Source organism: Pezoporus flaviventris, unplaced genomic scaffold (genome assembly GCF_033815535.1).
Source record: "Pezoporus flaviventris isolate CSIRO_AGI_PZ_B2104156 unplaced genomic scaffold, CSIRO_AGI_Pfla_v1 ptg000148l, whole genome shotgun sequence".
Lineage (NCBI taxonomy): Eukaryota > Metazoa > Chordata > Aves > Psittaciformes > Psittacidae > Pezoporus > Pezoporus flaviventris.
The window spans coordinates 885,832-909,484 of NW_026892696.1; the positions used below are offsets into that span (position 1 = coordinate 885,832).

General features: G+C 57.5%; 1 protein-coding gene across 1 annotated transcript; it reads left to right on the forward strand.

Annotated features, from left to right (window-relative positions):
* The first annotated feature begins 1,955 nt into the window (after positions 1–1,955).
* Positions 1,956–23,085, forward strand: VWA5B1 (von Willebrand factor A domain containing 5B1). Its single transcript, XM_061479450.1, has 21 exons — positions 1,956–2,125; positions 2,480–2,641; positions 2,923–3,145; positions 3,591–3,733; positions 4,006–4,137; positions 4,717–4,841; positions 7,278–7,454; positions 10,513–10,623; positions 10,698–10,900; positions 12,089–12,203; positions 13,608–13,793; positions 14,000–14,180; positions 15,143–15,330; positions 17,540–17,738; positions 17,879–18,196; positions 18,737–18,874; positions 18,990–19,115; positions 19,592–19,666; positions 19,861–19,930; positions 20,092–20,215; positions 20,362–23,085. Exons 1-21 carry the CDS (start codon positions 1,987–1,989, stop codon positions 21,091–21,093), a joined length of 3,867 nt encoding a protein of 1,288 aa, XP_061335434.1. The 5' UTR covers positions 1,956–1,986; the 3' UTR covers positions 21,094–23,085.
* The last annotated feature ends 568 nt before the right edge of the window (positions 23,086–23,653 follow it).

Below are 23,653 nucleotides of genomic sequence, written 5' to 3' on the forward strand. Positions count from 1 at the left end.
GGGCTGATTTTGGTGATGCCAGCTCCCATCATGGGGATGCAGCCTGAGGCCTGGATGGGGACCAAGTGCCGCTCCTGGAGCAGCACAGGCAGGGTAGGGAGCAGCTCTGGGGTTGGTGGTGGGCTGCTGGGGGGGGATTTAAGAGAGAGATGCCACCCCTCCCACTGCTCCCCCCGCGCCAGCCTCCCTGCTCTCCCCTTTCCACGCTGCAGTCACTGGATGGCGATGCTGACACGATCTGTGTGGAGCAGCCCCCGGGCTGTGCTGGCAGCAGCCTGATGGCTCCCAGCCCCATCCCAAGAGGGAAACCAAGTGGGAAGAGCCCTTGGAGCCCTCCCTGTCCCTGTGGGGCAGGGCTCCTCTGAGCCATGCAGGAGCGGAGCTGCTCTGCTGCTTGCTTAACACAGGGCATGGCACCAGGTTCTGCATCCTGCCAGGGGTCCCCTAACGCTTGTACCTGACTGGGTGATGCAGAAATCCCCTCTGGCAGAGCAGCTCCATGGTGGACACAGGCACTCCCTGTGCAGGGGGGGTGAATCACTTCCCAGTATCCCGATGGCCTCTGCCACACCTGGGCAGGGAGATGACCTTCACTCCCTCTCCCTGCCGACTGCTGCCTCTACGAGCCCTGTTAGCGTGGGTTGGAGCACCCTGGTGCATGATGGGCTCATGGAGAACTCCCGTTCCCCTTGGATGCATCCCCCATGGGCAGCTCCTGGCGGGATCAGCCTTTGCAGTGGAAGGTGAGGAGGATTGAACCGGGAATGGCCAAGGTTGCTGGCTGGGATTCAGGAATCTGCCTTGAGCTTACAGCCCCCCATCACCTTCGCTGCTGTTTTACCTGCCCTGGCTGCTCTCCACACCCCGGCCAGCCCTCTTTGCTCCCTCTTTTCCCTCTCTTAATGCCATTTTCCTGCCTGGGTGCTCGGTGAGCTCGTGGCCTTGGTGTCTGCCCTTCACATCTTCCATAGCATTTGCATCTAAAGGTGGTTTTAATAACACAGGGCTGCTAGGAAATGAGAAACTGATGGATTTCAGTGCTCCTGGCTCCTCCTGGGCCTCGTAAATCACTGCATAAAGCATCGCAGAGCCAGCCAGGGAGAACTGCTGCCTAGCAACTTCTCCCGGTGCCCCAGGGGAGCTGGATGTGGCCCTAGAGCTACCTGAAAGGTCTCCTTTGAAACCTCCTGTCTTGGGGGAGACGAGCTGGAACAGAGGAAAACTGCTCTGGGGAAAGGGGAGCTTGAAGTTGGCAGAAGTCGCCTCTTTGCATGTGAATGTCTGTGCTAAGGAGGAGGGATGAGTCAGCCTGTGCGGGAAGGATGTGGTGCTGAGGGCAGCAGAGCTCTGTGCAGGGGGTGAGGGAGGGCAGGAGGGGGCCTGGTGCTGAATGGGGACTCTCGGGATCACAGCCCTGTCCCAGAGGAACCGGTTGGGTCGGGGATGAGGAGGAGCAGGAGGGACACAGAAGCTGCCCCCGCATCGTGCCCAGCCTGGAGCAGGGGGTGTGGGAGCTGGTGGGATGTGCCCCATCCCTGGCAGTGTTCGAGGCCAGGTTGGACACAGGGGCTTGGAGCAAGCTGCTCTAGTGGAAGGGGTCCCTGCCCGTGGCAGGGGTTGGAGCTGGAGGAGCTTTAAGGTCCCTTCAAGCCAGACCAGGCTGGTTCTATGGTTTATGATCCACCACTGCAGTGCTGACCTCTGGGGCTGCCTCTCCCCAGCCAGGCTTAACCTGAGCCTGCTGCTTGTGCCAGCAGGGATGTGTTTGCCTTGTGTCTTCCCACCAGTCTCTATCCCCATCCTCACCAGTGGAGCCATCAAGGCCAGGTCTCATCTTGGCTCAGCCACCTTTGTGCCCCCAGTGCTGCAGGAACCAAACTGAACCGATGGGGACACCTCATCCAGGTTCCTTACCCATTCTCCCCATCCTACATCCCTCCAGCTCCCGGTGTGTGACCCCACCAGCACCCACAGACCCCCGGGAGGATGCCAGGGCTGATGAACCGGAGCACCCGCTGCCCGCTGCCCCTCACCGCGGCCGAGGTGACGTCCTGTGTCCGCGGCTACGCCTTCGGGATGAGCGCCTTGCTCACCTACCGCAACCCAGAACCACAGGCTTTGGAAGGCAAGTTCCATGGGGTGAAACTGCCAGGGCAGGAGCTGCAATGGGAGCTTCGGAGCCACTGCAGGGCTTGGTTTCTGTGTGTGGCTTAAACCTCGAGGTGCTCGTGGGAAGAGAAACCAAGTCGTGTCCTCAGTTGTATGGTCCAAAGCTACAGGGTTTGTACTACCTGGGCGGTGATGGAGTCACCGTCCCTTGATGAGCTTAAAGATCTTTTCCAACCTGGCTGACCCCATGATTCCATGTGTTTTTAACCGTGAGCAGCAGGGCAGTGCCATGGGGCGTCCTGCCCCACTGCGATCCTGGCCCATGGGTCTGGGCAAGGCTTGATGTTGCTAAACCCCATTCTGGCCGCAGGTCTCTTTGTCTACCCCCTGGACGAGTGCACCACCGTTGTCGGCTTCGAGGCGGCCGTGTCCCGGCGTGCCGTGACCGTGCAGATCAAAGACAAAGCCAAGATAGATGACACGTTCTTTGGGAGCTGCAGCTTCCCTGATGGAAGAGCTCGGGATGGAAGTGGTGAGCGGGTTGGGGATGCTCTAATGGATGTGGAGAAGAAGAACAGGGGAAGGGGAAAAGGGAGGTGGTGGCGGGGTCTGGCTGTCATATGCCATGGTGTGGAGGGGGCTCCTTTTGAGAGCCTGAGCCTTGGGTTGTGGTGCTCGTGTCCCTACCTCACCCGTTTTGGGAAGCATTGCTGCTTCTGGAAGGGGCAGAGGGCCGGGGCCTGGGCTCTTTAGGGAAACACCGGTGCAGTGATGGCTGTGACACCGCATCTCCCTGCGTGCGTGTCTGTGCAGGAGGGATTGTGATGGACGAGGACCTGGAGAGGATTGCGTTTGTGGCCAACCTGGGCACGGTGCCTCCCCTGGAAAGCGTCTCCATCTTCATCAGCACCTCCTCCGAGCTGCAGACCCTGCCCAGTGGGGCCGTGAGGGTCCTTCTCCCAGCTGTGTGTGTGCCCAGGGTGCCCCAGCCCAGCCTGGACAATGCCAGCAGCTTTTCCAGCCTCCAGCTCCGCACGTACGAGCAACGCGGGACTGGTCCGAGGGGATGCGGGACTGGCAGAGGAGAAGCCTGCTTCTGCTGCAGGGATAGCATGGGATGGGATGGGATAGGATACAAAGGAACAGAACAGCATAGAATGGAATATAAAAGAATAGAATAGAATCAACCAGGTTGGAAAAGCCCTTTCAGCTCATCCAGTCCAACCCTTACCCCAGCGCTGCCAAGGCCACCACCAACCCATGGCACTGAGGCCTCATCTCCACTGTGTGTGAGCACTTGCAGGGACGGTGACTGCAGCCCTGCCCTCGGCAGCCTGTTCCAATGCCTGAGCACCCTCTGGGGAAGGATCCTGATCTCCACCCTAAGCTGGAGGGATGCTGCAGCTTCTCCTCCAGCAGAGCCACGGTTCCAGGGGGGCTGTAACACGTGCACGGTGTTCACTGGGGTTCATCTCCTGCAGGGACAAGCACCGCTGCGGACCGGGGAGCCCGGAGCCGGGGAGCAGGCTCTGCCTGGCTCAGCTGCTGGACACTGAGGCCACCAACCCCTTCGAGTACGAGTTCAGCTTCCACCTCGAGATCCGCGGGCCGTGCTTGCTGGCAGGTAGGAGCAGGGCAGTCCTGCTGCACCAGGCTGCTCTGTCACTCCTCGAGGCAGTGCCCACACTCTTCCTTCTTCTGTGCCACCCACGATGTGGAGTCTGTTTTGGCAAGTTCCTGTGCTGGGGTGGATTTGCAGTGCTGGTGTTAACGTGGTGTCGATACAGCAGAAGCAGCTCATAGCCCGCTTGGTTCCTGTCCCCTGCCATCCTGCTGCCTCTCCTCCCTGGGCCTCCCCATGCTCAGTGCCTGACAGCACCGTGGTTCCCTGGGCAGGTGTGGAGAGCCCCACACACGAGATCCGAGCAGACGCCGACCCCTGCGCCCGCTCTGCCAGGAGCATCGTGATCACTCTGGCCAACAAGCACACGTTCGACAGGCCCGTGGAGATCCTCATCCACCCCAGCGGTAGGTGCTCCGCTCCTCACAGAGCCACAGCCTGGGCTGGGCTGAAGGGACCTTAAAGCTCACCCAGCTCCAACCCCTGCCACGGGCAGCGACCCCTTCCACTAGAGCAGCTTGCTCCAAGCCCCTGTGTCCAACCTGGCCTTGAGCACTGCCAGGGATGGGGCAGCCACAGCTTCTCTGGGCACCCTGTGCCAGCGTCTCAGCACCCTCACAGGGAAGAGCTTCTGCCTAAGAGCTCATCTCGGGCAGGTTAAAGCCATTCCCCTTGGCCTGTCCCTACATCCCTTGTCCCAAGCCCCTCTCCAGGTTTCCTGCAGCCCCTTCAGGCACTGGAGCTGCTCTAAGGTCTCCCCAGAGCAGCTCAATGTCTCACCCCCTTCTGGGTGCTCCTCCTCAGTGCTGGGTTAGCTCTGGTTTCACAGATGCTCTCAGGGTTTAGGCTGCCCCGGAGATAACCCCGATCCTCTCAAGTCTGTCCGTGCTGCTCTCGCTCTGTTTTCACCACTGAGGCTTCCTGCATCTCTGCCAAACCCCAGGATTAGCTAACGCTGTTCTTCACCCCATTCTCTGCATTTCCAGAGCCCCACATGCCTCACATCCTAATGGAAGAAGGTGACATGACTCCTGCCGAGTACGAACGACACCTGATGGGGAAGAATGATTTCATTAAAGGCACTAAGAAAGACCCCAGTGCTGAGAAAAAGGTGAGAAGCACAAGCTGCAGGCGGCAGCTGAGGCTGGGACTGGAGCTGAGCAGGGAGGCTTTGCCTGCTTGCCCGCAGCACTGGATGTTCCCCTGGCCCAATGAGCTCTGCAGCATCTTCCCTCGGAGAGGGGCTTCTGTGGAGGATGAGAGGAAGATTCTTCAGTGGTTTTGATAAACGGAGTGTGGAAGCAGCTCTGAGCTGGTTATTGTGTGTATAATTAGTGCTAGTCTAGCGCAGCATAATTAGATAGGTGCATTGTTATAGCATTAAGGGTATTATAGTTATTGCAGTGACATAGAAGAGAATATCCTTTTAATTGCGCAGTAAATGTTTACTGTTTCTGGAGCTGTCAGGGAGGAAGAAGTGGTTTTTGCTTGGGATAATGAGCTGAACTGAAGACAAGGTGGGAGAAACTGCTCTTTGTTCTGCTGATCAGCAACTAGAGCAATATCCGCTCGGGAGCTGTGCCTCGTCCTGCAGCAGCTCTGAGGCACTGACAGCCCAGCACGGAGCTGCCACATCCGTGTCTCTGGGATCAGGGAATGGGAACGGGCTGCTCAGAGCCCTCCCAGTCTCCAGGGTGGGCATCTTCCCTCACAGCTCACATTGCCCCGTGTAACCACAGCCCTGCTGTACCTGTGACACACACCCCGGTGTTAGCACTGGTGACCAGGGGTGCTCATTTCACCTTAAACCCATGGATCTGAGCCTGGTTCCCCCATTTACAGACACCCCAAACCTGCTGCACCCTGTACTGCCGGGATATGGGGATTGCTCCTGTCAGTGGAGACGCATCAGCCCTCTCCTCATCCCTCTTGCCCTGCGCTGTCTGATGCAGGAGCAGGACTGCGCCTGCAGCATCTCCTCTAGTGGTGTGCAGCAGGGGGAACAAAGTGGAACTCCCACGCTGTGGCTCAGATGGATCTCTAATTATTCCTGTCTCTTTAGCATGTCACGTTATGGAGTGTGGGGGGATCATTCCGGAGCTATTTCCCTGCAGGAAACACACCTCTTTGCCCCAGGAGGACCAGGAAACAGCTGCATGATGAGAGGCAAGAAGCAAAGAAAACACCCCCAGTATGGGGGGAGAGGAGGGATGGGGCTTGGGGCAAGCTGCTCTAGTGGAAGGTGCCCCTGCCCGTGGCAGGGGTTGGAACTGGGTGAGCTTTAAGGTCCCTTCCAGCCCAAACCAGTCTGGGATTCTGTGATTCCATGGAGTAGATGTTACACAAGATGTCATTTGGCTGGAGGAGAATGGGGATGAAAGAGCCTTTCATTCCTCAGCGCCTGATTAATGTGCACTGCAAACATGAGAGGGAAATGCAGGAGGATGAGGGTGACAGCGAGATGCTTGTTCCTGTGAATGGGAACCGCATTTCTCCGGGGTCAGGGAAGTGCCAGAGCTGAAAGCGAAGCTCGTGTGTATGTGTTGGTCCTCAGGGACTCTGTTATTCTTCACCTCATAGATCCAGGGATGTGACTCACGGCTGGGGAAGAACCTGGGTGCTGGGGTCTGGTTTGTTCCTGCTGAAACTGCCTTTGAAAGAGGAACTCAAAGGCAACCGAAGCCGCTGAGGCCGGAGATGTTTGTTGTGGAGCGTGTTTCTGTGCTGCCCTCCCACTGAAGTGGGTCCCTCGAAAGCAGTGATGAGCTGATTCACTGCAGCCGAGGCCCTGCACCCGGGACTGCTTTATACCCATGGGAGCAGATGATGAACCCGCCACAGGAGGCTTTGTCCTGTGTCATTTTATCATGTCCTTAACGGAGATGGATGCAAAATGCAGAGAGCCGTTGGAGTTCTGGGGCGTACAGAGGCACAGCTCGTGTGGGTGATGGCCTGAGTGATCAGTTCCCAACTTCCCAAAGCATTTCATTCCATGCCAAATAAAATGATAAAGGAACGGGGCAGGAAAACCAGCAAACCAGAGGTGGGAGGCATGAATCAAAGCGGTGAATACAGCATGCTGAGGGCTGTATCTCACACTTCATTATCGAGTGACCACAGAGAAAACCTCCGATGTGGATTGCTCCTTTCAGTGTGATCCTAAACTGTGCAAATGAGCCAGGTTTTCCATAGGGATCTAGTGAAGTGTTCGGAGAATCACCGCTGCAAGGTGCTGCGTGGGGCCAGACCTTTCCATTTCCTCCCCAGGCTCTCATCTGAGCGTGAAGCTGCTCCATGGGTGCTGGGGACCCTGGTTAAGGCTTTCTACCAGCCTTTCTCCCACCTGCAAAGCGTGAGCATGGCTTGGAGGAGGCAGGAGTCCTGCTCACCCATGGAGCAGCTCCACAGAACAACCTGAGCTCAGGTGTTGTCCCCCCTGAGGCCAGAACAAGGCCACACTCTTCCACCTTCAGCCCTGCTCTGAGTCCCTTCCAAGTGACAAGGGCAGAAGCATCACCTCCTCGAGCTCTCTCCTCCCTTCCTGCAGATGGAAATCATCCGGAAGCGGCTGAGCAAGGACATCCCCCATCACCCTGTCATCATGCTCAACTTCTGCCCCGACCTGAGGAGCGCCCAGCCAGGCCTCCGGAGAGCCCAAGGAGAGTTCATCTTCCTCATAGACCGCAGCAGAAGCATGAGTGGTGTCAACATGAACTGCGTGAAGGTACCACACGGGAGGGGAAGCGCCTGAGTGCCAATGAGGCAGGGATATTAGAGAGCAGTGGGGGTTGCAGAGTGCTGATGAGTGTTCATTATGAGGGGATGGGGGGTAATTATACGCTGTGCCTTTAGTCATCACGACCTTGCGGCTTGTTAGGTACCTGCAGCGAAGCTGCCTCCTGGTTCTGTTCCTCTTCCTCTTCTTCCTGCCAGCACATCAAATGCAGAGGCGTTTTCTCCCCTCTCTTGCTGGCTTGCATGTCATGTGCATCCCTTCCCCAGTTCTCCCTGCCTCCATGAGGGTTTGGGGTGATCGCTGCCTTGGAGGGGAGTCTCCAGTGAGCTTCAAGGGAAGCCTCAGGTCAATGCTGACCATGAATGGGGGGATACTTTGCTGATGGACATCTCTGTGCACCCGCAGAGGGTGTTTGAACACGATGCATCACGAATGAACACCAGCAGTGCAGTGGAGGTTGATGGGAGGTGCGCTGAGACCTCTGGATAAGAACAGGGCTGTAGAAAGGCCTTGTCATGATGCTTCATGGGTCTGAGGTTCCCCTGTCAGAGATGCCTCTGATCCAGCTGCAGGTTGGAGGCCTTTGTGCTCCTGCTCTGAGCCCACTGCAGACCACTCTGTTCATCAAGGGGAAATCACTCCAGCAACTCAAGCACGCACTGAAGCCGGGTCAGGGGGAGCTTCTCATTGACCAGCATCCCCAAGTCCTTCTCAGGGCTGCTCTCAACCCCACCATCCCCAGCCTGTGCTGATACCGGGGGTTACCCTGACCCAGGAGCAGGACCCTGCGCTTGGCTTTGTTGAACCTCATGAGGTTCGCATGGACCCACTCCCTGAGCTCATCCATCTTCCAGCCCATCCCTGTATCCATCGGTCTCTGGTTTCCATGGGAACTGCTGGAGGATGGCCACCTCCAGCAGCAGGGATTGGGACGCTGGGGAGCCTGAGGATGGTTGCAGCAGCTTCCCTGTTGTCCCTGCTTCCACCAGGATATCTCTGAGGTTGCACCCACTTCCCTCCGCAGGTTTTGGAGCCTGGGAATCAGGAAGCATCTCTGCCCTAGGCCAGACTTTTGCTTTGCTTGCAGCATGAATGTGTTTGGGCACCGCAGTCTCTGCAGCCTCCATAGGGGCTGCTTTGTCCCATGGGGACGGGGACTCTGCAGGGATAGAGCCCTTCTCTGAGAGGTCCTGATCTGAGACTTCCATCCACAGGAGGCTGTAAAAGCAGCAAAAAGGCTGTTCCCCTTCTGGAAAACTGTTTTGGGGGAGATATTGGAGATTTCAGAGTGGATACCTCAAGGTAGAAAACCACTCCTGAGTCTCCAATCCTTATTTATCCCTTGCAAACCCCAGGGAGCTCAGAACAGGGGCTGTTCTTGGGGGGTTACCTTGATGGGGGCATTTGCAGCAGCCTCAGCTCGCTGCAGAGATGCAGATGGGCAGGGGATGGTTCTGCTCCAGGCAGTGGGGAGGACGTGGCTCACTGCAAGCAGGGAGGTGCTTGGCCAAAGAGGCTGGGTGGGAAGTTCAGGGGTTTCAATATCCTGCAGCTCCATTCCCATCCTGATGCAGGCCGGGAGAAGAGCCAGGCCCATGATGATGCCCACATCTCTGGCTAAACCAGGCTAATAACTGGGAATTGACCTCTCTGGAGGCAAACTTCTCTCCTCATTGAGTTGCTGTATAGATATTGAGTGCAAAGGCATCGAGATCAATATTTACCTCAAGAAGCAATAACTCTTTCTGTTTGCTGAAGCAGGAAGCAAGCAGTGGATGCCAACTCTGGGAAGCGCTTTCACAAATATTTGGGAATCTGTGGGGTTTTTAATTCTCCTTATAATTAGCTCCAAGCTGGGATGTCAGCGCTGAGGTTTGGAAGCGCTGCCATCCCAGGAGCCATCTGGGAAGCAGCAGTATAAATATATGCTCGTAGGTTTGAGCTAACAGCTTGGTTTGAAGTACTCCAGAGCCTGCTAAAGGGCAGCCCTATTCTCATCCATCATCCTCCAGCACCCTGGCTCTGCCTTGCTGCTGAGTCTTAGTGGTCAGGCATGGTCCTGACCCGCACCCATGTCCCTGGGGCTCTTCCCATGCGGCTCCAGCACTCACCCTCTGCCCTCACTCGGTCTTTGCCACCGCAGATGACAAAGCAAGAAGCTGTTCTTGCTTGTTTGACCTTGGCAGCTCTTCTGGGGCTGGCTCTAGGGTTTCTGCTGCCCTCGGCAGACTGGCAGGAGTCTGCCTTTATCGGCATATAAGCAGAAAGAACCAAGCTTCTCCTGAACGCTGCCAGCACTTGGCTTTCAACTGGCCTCCCTCTCCTGCCACGTTAACTGCTCCTGCTGCCCATGCAAGCTTTGGAGCTCCTTGGGCAGCTCTTGCCCAGTTGCTGCTATCACAAGCTCTCTGCTGGAGTTGTCCACGGCCATCACAGATGCCTGAGGCAATTGAAATCGCTCTTCCCTTATGTAAAGACCAGGAATAGGCATGTTAGATAACCACCTCTGGTGAAGAAAAGAGCTAAAAACTGTCTCTCCCAGTTATTTTAATGGATGGCAGCTATGAATACAAGAGAATTGGGGATGGGGGAGGCTTTTCCTTTTGTGTGACTTTAAGCTGTTTGTTTATTTTCTGCAAGTTTGGACATTGAAATGCATTGCGTGTCGCACTTCTCAATTTCACACTCTGCTTCTCACCCACCAGCTCCATGCTGCAGCACTGGGTTGTGAGCACAGAGCCCGTCAGTTAGAAACAAACAGAAAGATTTGTTCAGCTCCTTTTTTGTCTGGTTTTTGAACGTTCCCCATTTTCCCCACTGCTTTGGACCCAAATATGAAGGAGCTTTGGAAAGAGCAGAGTAACGCGCAGTGATTTCTCGGTGCGATGTGTGTAAAAGGAGCAGTTGGTTTAATACCAAATGCCCACAGCTAAATGCAAGTGGGAATAAGGTGTGATGGGTATGGGCAGAGCTTTGACTGGTGGAGCTGGTGCAGGCAGGGAGAGACTCAGTGTGCCTGATATCTGCTTTGCTTTCCACCCCACAGGATGCCCTGTTGGTCATTCTCAAGAGCCTGATGCCAGCGTGTCTCTTCAACGTCATTGGGTTTGGATCCACTTTCAAGACCCTCTTCCCTGCCAGTCAGGCTTACTGTGAGGTGGGTGAAGGGGCAGCCACGATTCCTTGGTGCTCCGGTGCAGAGGCTGATGATTCTGCTGCTCCCTTGGGCAGGAGAGCCTGGCCATCGCCTGCGAGAGCATCAAGAGGATCCGGGCTGATATGGGTAGCACCAACATCTTATCCCCCTTGAAGTGGGTCATTCGGCAGCCCATCCACAAGGGCCATCCCCGCCTGCTCTTCCTGCTGACGAATGGGGCCGTCAGCAACACAGGGAAGGTCCTGGAGCTGCTGCGAAACCATTCCTGCTCCACCAGGTATGGAGAGCAGCAGGGCCAAAGGGGCAAAAGCCTGGTATGGTGGGGATGTGCTTCCCCCATCTCACAGACATCCCCACTGCAGAGACAGAGGCAGGAGAGACTGCTGGTATGAGCCATGGGAGAACCTCAAAGGGTTTGGAACAGATCCCAGAAGTTCAGATGCTTTTGAAACAATCAAAAGCAGGATAATTGGGCTGACAACTTCACAGGCTCTCGACTGATGCTTCCTGCTAGGAGAGATTGACACATGAACGAGCTTCCTCGCCGTGGTGGGGCTTTAGGTTTTTTAAAGCACATCTGGGTCTGGCCCCAGCTGCTTCCAGGATGGGGCTGTGCAGAATTGAATGTGCTGAAAGACAGCAATGTAAAAAGCAGCTAATTTGTGCATCGAGCTCCCAGCCCTGCTGACGGCTGCTCTGCTTTCTCTGCCTCTTTAAGGGGCATGAAACACCAGAAAAATGTAGGAAAACCTCATTCCTCTTCAATCCCTCAGACTTTGGGCTTGTCAGGGAAGATGCTCTGTGGGGTTTTCTTATATGGGGGTCTAACTGCTGCCCAGCTATATAGGGTAGCCCACCCCTCACCCTTGTAGGGTGATGATGGTGGGCTGAATGCAATCAGAGCGACCCTGGAAGGCAGCACCCAGCCGATCCCTGTCTCAAAAGGAGATTGGAACCTCATTTAAGAGGGGTGTGAGGCTGAGCTAAGATCCGCAGCTAGGGATGAGAAAAGCCTCTGGTGTGGATGCAGTTTGCTGCTGAAGGTGGTTTCTTCCTCAGCTACCCGCAGCCCTGGCTGAGTGCTGCATCCCCACATCCCCATCCCTCCCGTACCCATCCCCACCAGGCACTCTCACTCCTGCTCTCCCTGCCTGGGCTCCATCTCGGCTCTGGGCTTGCAGCCTTCAACCAAACCCTGCCTCATGGAGCTGGGAGTCGGGGGAGCAGCCTCGCCTGGTTCCTCCTTCCTTGGTTTTAACCGTGAGCAGAGACCATTACTGGGGCTTTAGTGCCCGTTGAGCGCAGGCACTCAGCAGGGGAAGAGCTGAACCGGCAGCAAAGCAGCTTGTTTGTGTCTGCAGAGGAGGGGAGGGCTGGGGTCCTGCAGTGGGATGGAGCCGGGCCAGGGAGAGGGAGGGCAGCGAGGGCCGGGCCCTGGATGCCGATGCTCCGTCTCCCTGTGCAGGTGCTACAGCTTCGCCGTGGGGCCCGGCGCCTGCAGGAGGCTGGTTCGGGGCCTGGCGGCCGTGTCCAGGGGCAGCGCCGAGTTCCTGGTGGAGGGCGAGAGGCTGCAGCCTAAGGTAGGGAGGGGAGGGGGGCGCAGCCTAAGGTAGGGAGGGGAGGGGAGGGCCCCCCCCAACCCCGCCAGGCTCTTGCAGTGCCCGGTGCCGCGGGGGGGAGGCTGCGGGTCCCGTTCCCATCATCCCGGCGCTGCCTTCCCGCTCCCGCTCGGCTGCAGGTGGGCGCGGGAGGGGATGAGGGACCCGCTCCATCCCCAGCTGTCAGCGGCAGCGACGCTCACCCCGCCCGCGGTGGGGAGAAGCGAAGGCTGCGAAACAGCATCAAAGGAGCTGCTGCCTCCGGCACCGGCGAGGGCAGAGGGACCAGATCCGAGCAGCCAATTAGTTGTGAAGCCGGGCTCAGCCCCGGCGCTGCTCTGGCGAGGAGAAGGGCTGCAGGGAGAGGAACACGTTGCTATTAAGCCAACTTCAAAGCTAACGGGGAGCCTCCTCCTTTCTCCCCGCGGAGTAAACTGACGTGCTTCAAACAGAGGTTTGAGAACAGCTCTGTCCACCACGGTGCCTGGCCCATTGTCTGCTTGGTGCCCGAACCCAGAGACGATCGGGTCTTCAGCTCCTGAAAAGCTGGCTTCTGCCTTCTTGATCTCCAAAGATGGAGATCAGCAGTTCACCCCTCTGCGGGAACCTGGAGCACACAAAAACCTCCCTAACACGGAACGGCATCAGCATTGCTGATGTAAATTAAAAGCAAAGACACTGAAGGGAGAGGGTTTTTTACAGAGCTATTAATAAAGAGCTTTGCGGGCTGTGCCTTCAGCAGTCTGAGGCATCAATTAATGGCCTTATAAAACACAGCCTGGTGTGTCTTCCTGAGCCTGTGCAAAAGCAGGGAACAATAGAAAATAGTGGAGCTGCTCTGCCTCAGATCTGGTATTCAGTTTCCCTTCTGTGCACAGAAGCTCTTGTAGATGGCTCCCTATTAGGCTGCTCCGTGGACACTGGTCACCTCCACATGCATAAGTGGCAAAGCATCACTCATCTCCAGCCAGAAAGGTACCAAAAAGAACGGTGCTGTCGGTTGGTGTGTGAGGGTCGAGGCTTGGGGCTCACACAACTGGAGCTCCACAGCGTTTTCTGGCTGTGGGGGGGAGCAGGAGATGCTGCCTTCACCTGAGCAAGATGCCTTTGGCCACAAGCTGCCCCCTTGCTCTGAGCTGGGCAACATGAGGTGTGAGATCATCTCCGTGCTTTATCCGTATCTGCTCTGCTGCCCTCAGTATAACCATGCCAAGGGGGTGGGATGGGTGCAGAGCAGGCTCCCACCTAAGGTCAGGAGAAGGTAGGAACCAGCTGGTGGGTTTCCCTGGGGAAGCTCTCCCCTTCCCTGCAGCACACGGTGTGTGCACCGTGGCACACATAACACCCAGGTGTGGTGTAACCGCTCCCCTCTGCTTCCTGCTCCAGATGATCAAGTCTCTGAAGAAGGCGATGGCACCGGTCCTGAGCGATGTGTCTGTGGAATGGGTCTTCCCCGAGAGCACCGAGGTCTTGGTTTCCCCCATCAGCACCAGCTGCCTCTTCCCTGGGGACCGCCTGGTTGGATACGGCATCATCTGCGACACCTCCTCGTACATCTCCAACCCCAGATCCGTGAGTCCTCACTGCATGGAGCGGGGCTGTTGGTGTGAGCACACACGGGAGGGTGTCATGGCAGGGTCAGGAGGTGTCTCCTGCCCTCAAGGGAGAGGATGGGGGAGACACTGGGGAGAAATAGGAGCTTGGATACAAGTGCTGGCGCTCCTCTCATCCGATGGACACAGTGGTGGGACCTGTTCCCTCTCTCTGTTTCCCTGCAGGACAGGAGGCGGCGGTACAGCATGATGCGCTCCCAGGAGTCGGGCAGCTCTGTTTTCTTCCATTCCCAGGAGGAGGGAGCAGGAATGGAGAGCTGGAATCACTCCAGAGACTCCGAGGGCTGCTGCCCCGATCGCCTGGTGGTGGGCAGAGAGCCCGGGGGAGAATCGGACACGGACACCGGTAGGAGTGTGGGTGTGATGCCCCTGTCTTCCCAAACAAGCTTCTGTCTCTGCTCTGCCAATTTGCTTGGCTGTGTCTCTGCAAAGAGACAGAAGCTTTGCGGGAGGGATGACAGATCTCCTGAGGCTTGAGCCTGTTTGCTTTGGATGTTTTATCCAAACCTGTCAGGAAATCAAGGGAAGCTCTGGAGAACCGGCTTCCCTGCAGGGCTTCAAAGCAGCTCCTGCTTTGGCCATGTCATTTGGCCAAGCTTCCCAAGCTGCCCTCCTGTGTGCAGAGGAGAGGAGTGAGCAGATGCCCATCTAGAACAGTCGCTTCCCTGCAAGCCCTGATGTTGCAGTCAGAAAAGGGGGAGAATGATCCATTCTTTTTGATCTACAGCCAGAACTCAGCACGGTACCAGCTATTTGGAAGAAAATAAACCCTATCCCAGCCAAAACCAGGACAGGATCCAAAGCTCTGTCCCCAGAGCATCACCTCTCACTGTCACAGTTTGGCCAGTGCTTGTGTGGTGTAAAGTGGCTGGTTGCACCTCAGAGACAAGGAAACCTGTTGCTCACGGGATGTTCTCCCTTTTTACCCAGGGAGGATGTGTGCTGCGCATCCCCTCAGCCTTGTCAAAAGCAATGAGAATTCCTGCCTTTCCAAGTGAAATGTTTCCCTTGCTCTGACAGGAGAACGTCTGCACTAATTAAATTGCATTAGTAAACCCTTTGTCTTCTCCAGGGAGGTTTGGGGAGATGCAGGCAGGTTTGTTCTGGCTGAAAACCGCTCAGACAGAACCTCCCCAACCTGCTCTCCTCACGTCCCAGGTATCTTGGTGCAGGCTCCTATCTCCTTTGGTGGTTTCATTGCTTTGCTTAAAGCTGTGCAGGGCTGAGCGCGGCTCCCTGACCCCTGAGGACCATGGGGTTGGACCATGAGCCGAGCGGGATGGAGCCGATCCTCTCTCCCCCACGCAGGAATGGATGTGAAGGCTTCCTCCCGGAGACGGGCGTACAGCACCCCCCCGGCCGCTGACCACGAGCCCTGCAGGAAGGTGCCCACATCCAGTGATCCCGACACTGCCCTGGGCAGGAACCCCCTGCGGAAAACCCACCTGCAGGACCTGCGGCAGCTCAGCCCCGAGCCCTGGCAGGGGGAGCTCCAGGTGAGTTAATCCCAGAGAGGCTTTGCAGGAAGATCTCGGAGGCATAAGGGAAAGAGCCTGCCTCGTGCTGGTCCTGAGGTATAGACATATATACGTACATGTGTGTGTGTGTGTGTGTGTGTGCCCATGCCTTGTGCTGCAGCACACCTCAAACATGCAGGGGAAGGAAACTCAGTCCCAAATCAGATCGCAGAGTTGTAGAACCTGAGTGGTTCAGGTTAGAAGGGACCTTAAAGCTCATCCAGTTCCAACCCCTGCCACAGGCAGGGACCCCTTCCACTGGAGCAGCTTGCTCCAAGCCCCTGTGTCCAACCTGGCCTTGAACACTGCCAGGGATGGGGCAGCCACAGCTTCTCTGGGCACCCTGTGCCAGCGCCTCAGCACCCTCACAGGGAAGAGCTTCTGCCTAAGAGCTCATCTCAGTCTCCCCTCTGGCAGGTTCAAGCCATTCCCCTTGGCCTGTCCCTACATCCCTTGTCCCAAGCCCCTCTCCAGGTTTCCTGCAGCCCCTTCAGGCACTGGAGCTGCTCTCAGGTCTCCCCTTCAGGAGCCTTCTCCAGGCTGCCCCAGCCCAGCTCTCTCAGCCTGGCTCCAGAGCAGAGCTGCTCCAGCCCTCACAGCATCTCCATGGCCTCCTCTGGCCTCACTCCAACAGGTCCAACAAATCCATCTGGTGCTCCAGCTGGAAACACAGCCTTTGGGCTGAGCCCTGGACCTGTGTGCTGATAGATCCATGTTATGTCCCCTGCCTGCAGCAAATAGCAGGTGAAACTGGGGACGACATTTTCACTGACCTGTGGAAGGGTAAGGGATGGTTTTCTCCCATCCTTGCCATCTCCACGATGCTCTGCTCTGAAATCAGCATCTGCAGGGCTGGGAGGACCAGCAGCGCTTTTGTTCCCATGGAAACTCAGAGAGGGATGTCTGGGGCTTTGGTTTCTCTTCTGCTGCAGGTTAGAGATGGGCTGGGTGAAGGGGGCTGGAGGTGAGACAAGTGGATATAGGGGAAGAAGGGCCAGTGCTGGGCAGGGAGCAATGAGACCTCTGCCCTCCAGCGGCATCGCTTGGCCAAGCGTGAGCAGTGCTGGGGTTTGGGGGTGTCAGTGACCTCCCTCCATTGCGAAGCTCCACAGAGCACCTTCCTGCCCGCAGGGTGCTCAGCGTGAAGGCAGGGATGGGAACGACTCCGTTCTGGAGGCAGTGAACAGTTAACAGCGTGTATCCTGCTCGTAATTAAATGCTTCTGCTCCCGCTCCTGCGGCGAGGGCTCCCGCAGCATTCCCAGCCCGGGTCCTGCTGCCAGGGCTTGACATTTTCGGGGGTGTGAACGTGAGCCCTCGGCTCATCTCCACGAGCACCGTGCTGGGAAGGAAAGGTCAGAGCCTGTGATGGGCAGCTCAACCCCCAGCTCTGCTCCTGCCTGCCTGGAGGCTTCAGCAGGAGAAGGAGCAGGAACACAGTGAAAAAGGGTCTGGCAGGAGCATCTGTGACCTCCTGTCTTTGGAATAGCTCAGTCCGAGCTTGGCAGGGAGCTCCTGTCTCCCACTTTGCTGCTGGTCCCATAAAGCATCAGGAATCGGGTGGTGATGGAGGCCAGGTTCTTCCTGCCACTCAGAGAAAGCATCTTTCCATCCAGCCCTGAAATCCACTGCTTTGTACCACCTCTGCCCCTCGCTGGTGTTGTGCAGAGAACATGGAGGGTCTGTGGGGAGGTGGGGGTCTTCCCAAAGCCCTGCAGATGGGGATAGGAACAGCCGGAGCTCAGTGTCTCTGCTGTGCAGGGGGGGATGCTCCTGTGGGAATTGGCACCGGCGATGCTGGAAGGGGGATTCATGATCCTGAACGTGGAGAAAGAGTCTCATTAAAAAGAAGAAAGATAAAAATTCCCTGCTCGCTCTCCCCTGCGCCTCTCCTCCCGTTACCAAGCAACTGGTCCTTGATCTTCCTGTCTCTTCTTCCCTCTGGTTCCCAAGTGAAGTCATTAAAATGTCTGGAGGGGTGGAACTCATATTTCACCTTCCGCACGTCTGGGGAAGGAGCCCTTGGGGCCAGGGTGCCTTCGGGATGCCCCATCACAGGCAGGAGGGCTCTGTCTGGGCACGGATCCCAGCAGGGGCCATGTTCTGCACCGCTGGGATCAGGCAGGAGCAGAAGGGACAGAGCGGGTCCACGGAGCCAGCTCCAGCCCTAACGTTTGCTCTGCTCTCAGCCCTTCACAGCCAACCCCACGAGGACGCTGGGTGCCCGGCGCCCATCCCTGCTCCACCGCGGCTGCACCTCCTTCTGCCACGACGTCGAGGCCCCGCCGGTGCCGGATGGGCTGCAGCAAGAGGGAAGGGGCTTGGGACCACTCGATGGCAGCGGGAGGCCGTGGTCCTCGTCGGACAGCAGGAGCCCTGGGGACCTGGGTAATGGGGACAGGGGAGCACAGCCTCACCGGGGTGCTGGTGCTGGTGCATTGAACTCTATGTGGGTATTAGGAATTGTGGTTTTGGGGAGCTCAGCTCCCGCAGACGGGATTAACCCCCTGCCTCTCCCCTCTCTGCAGAGTCTGCCCAGCATCCTTCCTTCACGTTTGAAACAGAGACCTCCTCTGACTGGGAGCCCCAGGACCTGGTCCTCAGCGCTGACTGCGGCTCCCCACGCTCCCCCAGGACTCTCTGCAAGGCGGTGGTGAAGGGGCTCAGGATGGACGAGCCCGTGCAGTGGGAGGTCACCTTTGATATCTGCCCTCTCTTCCGAGAGCGGGAGAGCCAAGAGGAGGGTGACACGGACCCATGGAGTGAGACCTTCCATCACCTGGCAGCCAAGTCGGTCACCCGGGACTTCGAGCATCTTGCTGAGAGGGAGTGTGACATCGAGCATGGTAACGTGCAGCCGGCCCTGCCCTGCCTCTGGGTGGGCTCCCCAGCAGCCCCTCCACTTCCTAGAAGAGCAGGCAGTGGTGGAATATTAGGGAATCTCTCACTCGTTCCCAAATGAGATCCCGCTCTGGCTGCCTTGTGCTTTTCTCCTCCTCCTGCACAGTGACATGCCCTCTGGTTCACATGCTGAGGGACAGGGCTTATCTTTAAAGAGTCAGTTACCTGGAGCTGGGAGGTAGCATCAAACTCAGAGGGCTCAGCAGCAGCCACACACCAGTGCTCTGGGCTGCACGTGTCATAGAACCATAGCTCGGTTTGGGTTGGAAAGGGCCTTAAGATCATCCGGTTCCAAGCCCTGCCGTGGCCTTGGGTCCTGTCAAGCTTCTCCTCCATGAAGTGTGCGTGTGCGTGTAAAACAAGAGTGGAAGAGCGAGCTTAGAGGGATGCTTTTCCTACAGGGCGTAGGGCCAAGCATTGAGATGGGTCTGGGATGGAGCCCACGGGGTGTGTGGGCTCTGACCCTGGTGTCTCTCCCATGGCAGGGTCCGGGCGGCGGTACCAGGTCAATGCTGTCCACACCAGCAAAGCCTGCAACGTCATCAGCAAGTACACGGCGTTCGTGCCGGTGGACCTGAGCACCAACACCTACCTGCCGACCGTCGTCGAGTACACACACACGGGTACTGGAGGGGAAACACTGTCTGGGGGGGAAACATCATCAGTCTGAGGAGCTCATCACACCTAATGTGTGCCAATCCCTCTCTCACACTGGCAATTCCCCTCTCTCGTGCCAAGGGGCAGCATCCAAGCAAGACAGCCAGCGGAGCCTGAGGTCGGGAAGCAGGAGGCATCGTGGCTTTTCCCCTGGACGGCCCCACTCAGCCTGCTGCCAGAATGGAGATGATGGATTTTACAGCATGAGTAAGTTCCATGGGGTTTTGTCTCCTTCCTGGTGTGCTGCTCTTAGTGCTTTATGAAGGGGCATCCTCTTGGTCTTCTTCTCTTGTGCCTTCCTCTTTCACTACGGTGCTCACTATACACATGTGGCTGGAGTCCCTCTCCTTAACCAGGGAAGAAGCTCCAGTTCACCCTGGAACACCCAGATCACAGGCAGTGCCTCCTGACAGTGCTTGGAAGTTAACTGTCAGGTGTAAAGCAGATAACATGAGGGACGAAACCGGATGCAATCAGAGGCAAAGGGATGGGAGACACCTGGCACTAAATCCTTGGTTGTGCTGGACCTTGTCTGGCATTGTCAGATCTGCAGCTGAATTAAGCTGCCCCTAATGCTTATTAACCTGATAGTGCTGTGGGGAGGGAGGCAGAGTGGCCGTGCCGCAGCCGCTGTGATGGGGTTGCTGAGTCGGGGTGTTGCTGATGTGGTTCCTCCATTGCAGATGCAGAGGAGAGCAGCCTGTCCCCCTGCAGCACCCCGTCCTCATCTGCCTGGGAGCGCTGCGGGCTCCCTGAAGGTAAGGGAGGAGCTGGTGGTGTTGCCAGGGTGCGGGGCCAGCTTGGCCATGACCAGGTGGGAATTCCACAGGGAACAAGGCGAGGAGAAGGGAAGGATTTTCCCACAGGCTCGGCAGCAGCAGGAGCACAGACTCTGCTCCCTTGTGCCCCCTCTAGCACCTCGGTTTACCCCCAGCTTTGTGTTTCTTCCCAGGGCCGCTACCGAGCCTGTCTGCTTCCTCTGCACAAGCCCAAAGATCCATCGAGAGCCTCTTTGCTGCTAGGTATGGCCCAGCTCCACCTTCCTCTGGCCTTAGCAGATGCCTTGCTCTACGGGTCCAATGCAAACGCACGCGGGGGACTGAGCGCGCTGCCGGTGGCTGGGGAGCAGGGATGGTTTGCGGAGGCATCACGGAGGTTAGAGCCACCTTTTCATCTGCTGCAGGCTCACCCTCAACAAAACCAGGCTGCTGATGCGAGCTGCCAAGGGCTTCATGAGTAAACCTCCAAGCAGAGTGGGTGAAGGCAGCTCCGAGGGCGACAATGAGAACGTAGACTACCTTCCCCTGGTGAGCAGCTCCTCCCGGGCCTGGCTGGGGTTGTGGGGATGGAAGCAGAGGGCAGGAGGATCCCCCCGGCTCCTGCCTCGTGCCGTCTCTGGTGGCCTTTTCCCAGAACTGGTATCTCAGAGCTTCCCCATGTGCCACCATTGCAGGTGTCCCTGCAGCTGGCCTGCGGTGCCTTCCTCATGAACTCAGCCTTCTGTGATGCCGTCAACATCCCCATGGAGAAGCTGAAGTGGACGTCTCCCTTCGCCTGCCACCGCCTGGCCCTCAGCCCCTGCGGCTCCTCCAGCACCAAAACCAGCCCCTTCGTGGAGCACAAGAGGCTCGGCTCCAACCAGCAGCTCCTGGTTCCCAACGGGCACGGGAAGAGCCCCAGCACCAGAGACCCCACTCTGGGTGCGGAGGGTGCCGGGCGCCCGCGCCACTCCTCGGGCAGCGCCGTGGAAAGCATCTCCAGGGCCCTGAGAGCCGAGAAGGAATTGTCCCCCCCAGCCATCACCATCCGCCGCTTCTCCTCCCCGGAGAGCACGGCAGAGGCAGCCGGGAGGCAGCCCAGCAGCGGGCAGGGCTCGGACGCCGACAGCAATGAGGTCCAGGCACTGCTCTTTGCCATGGAGCTCCAGCAGCAGACGGAGCCGGAGGGGATGCTGTGGGCCACAGCGGTGGCGCTGGCCTGGCTGGAGAACAGCTCAGCTTCCTACTTCATCGAGTGGGAGCTGGTGGCTGCCAAAGCCAGCCTGTGGCTGAGCCAACAGGACTTCCCAGAGGGATACAGCCTGGCCACGGTGAAAGCTGCAGCCCAGCAGCTCTTTGTGCTGCTCCGTCACTGGGATGAGAATCTGGAGTTCAACCTGCTGTGCTACAACCCAGGCAGTGTGTAAAGAGGGTGAGGAGAGGGGCTGGGGCAGCTCACCCAGGAGGGCACGGGAGCAGGGACCTGTCCTCGAGGAAACACCTCCAAGGAGCTCAGTACATCCAGTACAGGGACAGGGAGCGCTCGTCAGAGCCAGCCCTGCAGACAGCAGCAGCTCAGGCAAAATCAGTGCTCAGCAGTCGGTGTTTTGCCCTGGGAAGGTACCTATTGGTTGCCCACAGCTGGAGCAGCACCTCCAGCTGCAGCATCTCCCTCCGGTCCAGGTCTCAGCCCTGTTCCCAGAGCAGGTCTCCCCAGTGCCTGCTTGGCTGCCTCTGCCCAGCCCCAAATCACTGCCCAGCCCTGCTGCAGTCCCCCAGCCCTGAGCTGCTGCTCTGCCGGGGCTCCTGCCTGGCTCCTGCCAGCTCGGATGTCCTTTGGGGGAGACAAGGGCTCGTCTCATGGACCAAAGGGAATCCAGGCTGGCACTGAGCAAAGAGCATCCCTGCTGTCCTGGCTGGGAGGATGCTGCCTTGCCTTGAGCCCAGCACCAAGCCAGGCTGGTTGGAGGTGGCTGGATGCAAACTGCAGCTTTGTTATTCACCATCGTTGACTGAGGGCATCCAGAAGCTGATGGAAAAGGAGGAGGAGGCAGGGAGCAGAAGCTGAGAGTGGGCAGTTCTCAACCAGAAGCTCACTTGTTATGAGTCAGTGGTGTTCCCAGGGGGAAACAGAGGCTCCAGGTTTTGGGGTAGCTTCAGTTTTCTGCTGGGAAAGGCCCCAGTTCTGGTTGGATTTGGACTAGTTTTGGCTGGAGGCTTGGAAACCTCAAAGGAAATGCAGTCAATTCACAGGCACAAGGGTTTGGGGCCCACTGCTGAGGAGGAACAGGTGAGAAGGGGAGTGGAAGAGCTGAAAACCAGCTGCAGAGAGTGGGGAAACTGAGGAAATGAGGGGCTATGGGGAAGGCTGTCTCCTCCTTAGAGAAACCTTCCCATGGAGGAAATGCATCCCCTCATTTCCCAGCAAAGCACCGTGAGCAGGAAGATGCTTTGCACCAAATGTGTGTTTTTTTTCTGAGCAGAGCTGGTGGAGATGAGGAGTATTTGAGGTCTCGAGCAAAACTTACCTCTTGTTTTCTGCCTTTCCTCAGCTCCCTGCCCACCGTGAGCAGGGTTAATTCCCAGGGCATGAGCATCTCAGCCCTCCTGCAGTTACTGTGAGCTGGTTTCTGATCCCTTGCTTCTCCCAAAAGACTCCCAGGAGCTGCCCAGTTCTCTGTTAATCTGGAGCCATTGGGATGAGCGTCCACCCCACTGTGAAGTCAACAGATCCCTTGTTCTGGATTTAGGAGCAAGCACATGGCATTGGTGCAGCCCTTCCTCCATCCCCTTGGCTTGCAGGGAAGGAAAAGGGGATGAAATGGGTGAGCCCCTTTTGGAGCCTGACGCTGCTCTCACTGGAGCTCTTGTTTCTCCAGCCCCAAGCTGTGCTGTCCACGCTGTCTCTGCCCAGTGCTGGGGCTGGCTCAGCAGCAGAGGATGCTCCAGGTGGTCCACGCTGGGACATGAAGGGAATCTCCTCAAACCTGCTGCCCGGGACACAAGGAGCTGGTGCCCTCACCTCCCAGTTCTCTCTCTGTGCCAGCTGGAGCTCAGTGCCCAGCCCCAGCAGGATTGCACCCTGCCTGGTGGCCCCAGGACAGGCTTCCCCGCAGGATCCATCCAGCGGCAGCTCCACGGATCAAGTGCCTATGGAGGGAATCGCACACCGTGGCTGCAATGCCCATGGAGCCTGTCAGAAACCTGTTGCCTTTCACTCCCTCCCTTGGCATGTAGCAGCCTCGTGGTGCTTCAACAGGTTTATGTTTCGTGTCTGTTTGTCTGTGGAGGGCAAGTGGTACCCAGGACCATGAGCATCCCTCTGGTCCCTGCTCTCGGGGTCCCCTCTCCAGGGTCGTGTTCTCTGTTGTTGCTCAGAAGTGTTGTTGCTGTCCCAGTAAATCACAGCTGCTTCACTGCCCAGTGTGAATCCTTTGTTGTGGGGTGGGCTTCCTGGGGTCCCCTCTTCCATTGGAGCACCCCAGCTTGCTGGAGCATTGCGTGGTTCCCCCCAGAGCCCCCCATTCTGAGTTAGTGCATGAGTTGGGGGCTGGATTTCAGAGAGGAAGATGTTGCCTTCAGGTTCTGAGAGTATTTTCCTTACCTGAGGGTGCTGAGGCGCTGGCACAGGGTGCCCAGAGAAGCTGTGGCTGCCCCATCCCTGGCAGTGTTCAAGGCCAGGTTGGACACAGGGGCTTGGAGCAAGCTGCTCTAGTGGAAGGGGTCCCTGCCCGTGGCAGGGGTTGGAGCTGGAGGAGCTTTAAGGTCCCTTCAACACAAACCACTCTGGGATTCTATGATAAAGCAGCCACTGTGTTTTCCATCCCAAAGCAGGAGGTAGGAGCTACGTCACCCCTTACTTTACTGCTGGTGAGCAAGGACCCACTCCAAAGCCCTCCTGCTTTTGGTGACCTATGTATATATATACATATCTATTTTTCTATAAAAGGAAAAAGTAGTTATGGCCCAATTTACCCCCTTCGGACC

Coding starts and splice junctions, on each gene's coding strand:
- VWA5B1 (XM_061479450.1), top strand. CDS start 1,987: ATGCCAGGGCTGATGAACCGGAGCACCCGCTGCCCGCTGCCCCTCACC. Junction 4,842..7,277: donor ACCCCAGTGCTGAGAAAAAG/GTGAGAAGCACA, acceptor CCCTTCCTGCAG/ATGGAAATCATCCGGAAGCG. Junction 10,901..12,088: donor AACCATTCCTGCTCCACCAG/GTATGGAGAGCA, acceptor CTCCCTGTGCAG/GTGCTACAGCTTCGCCGTGG.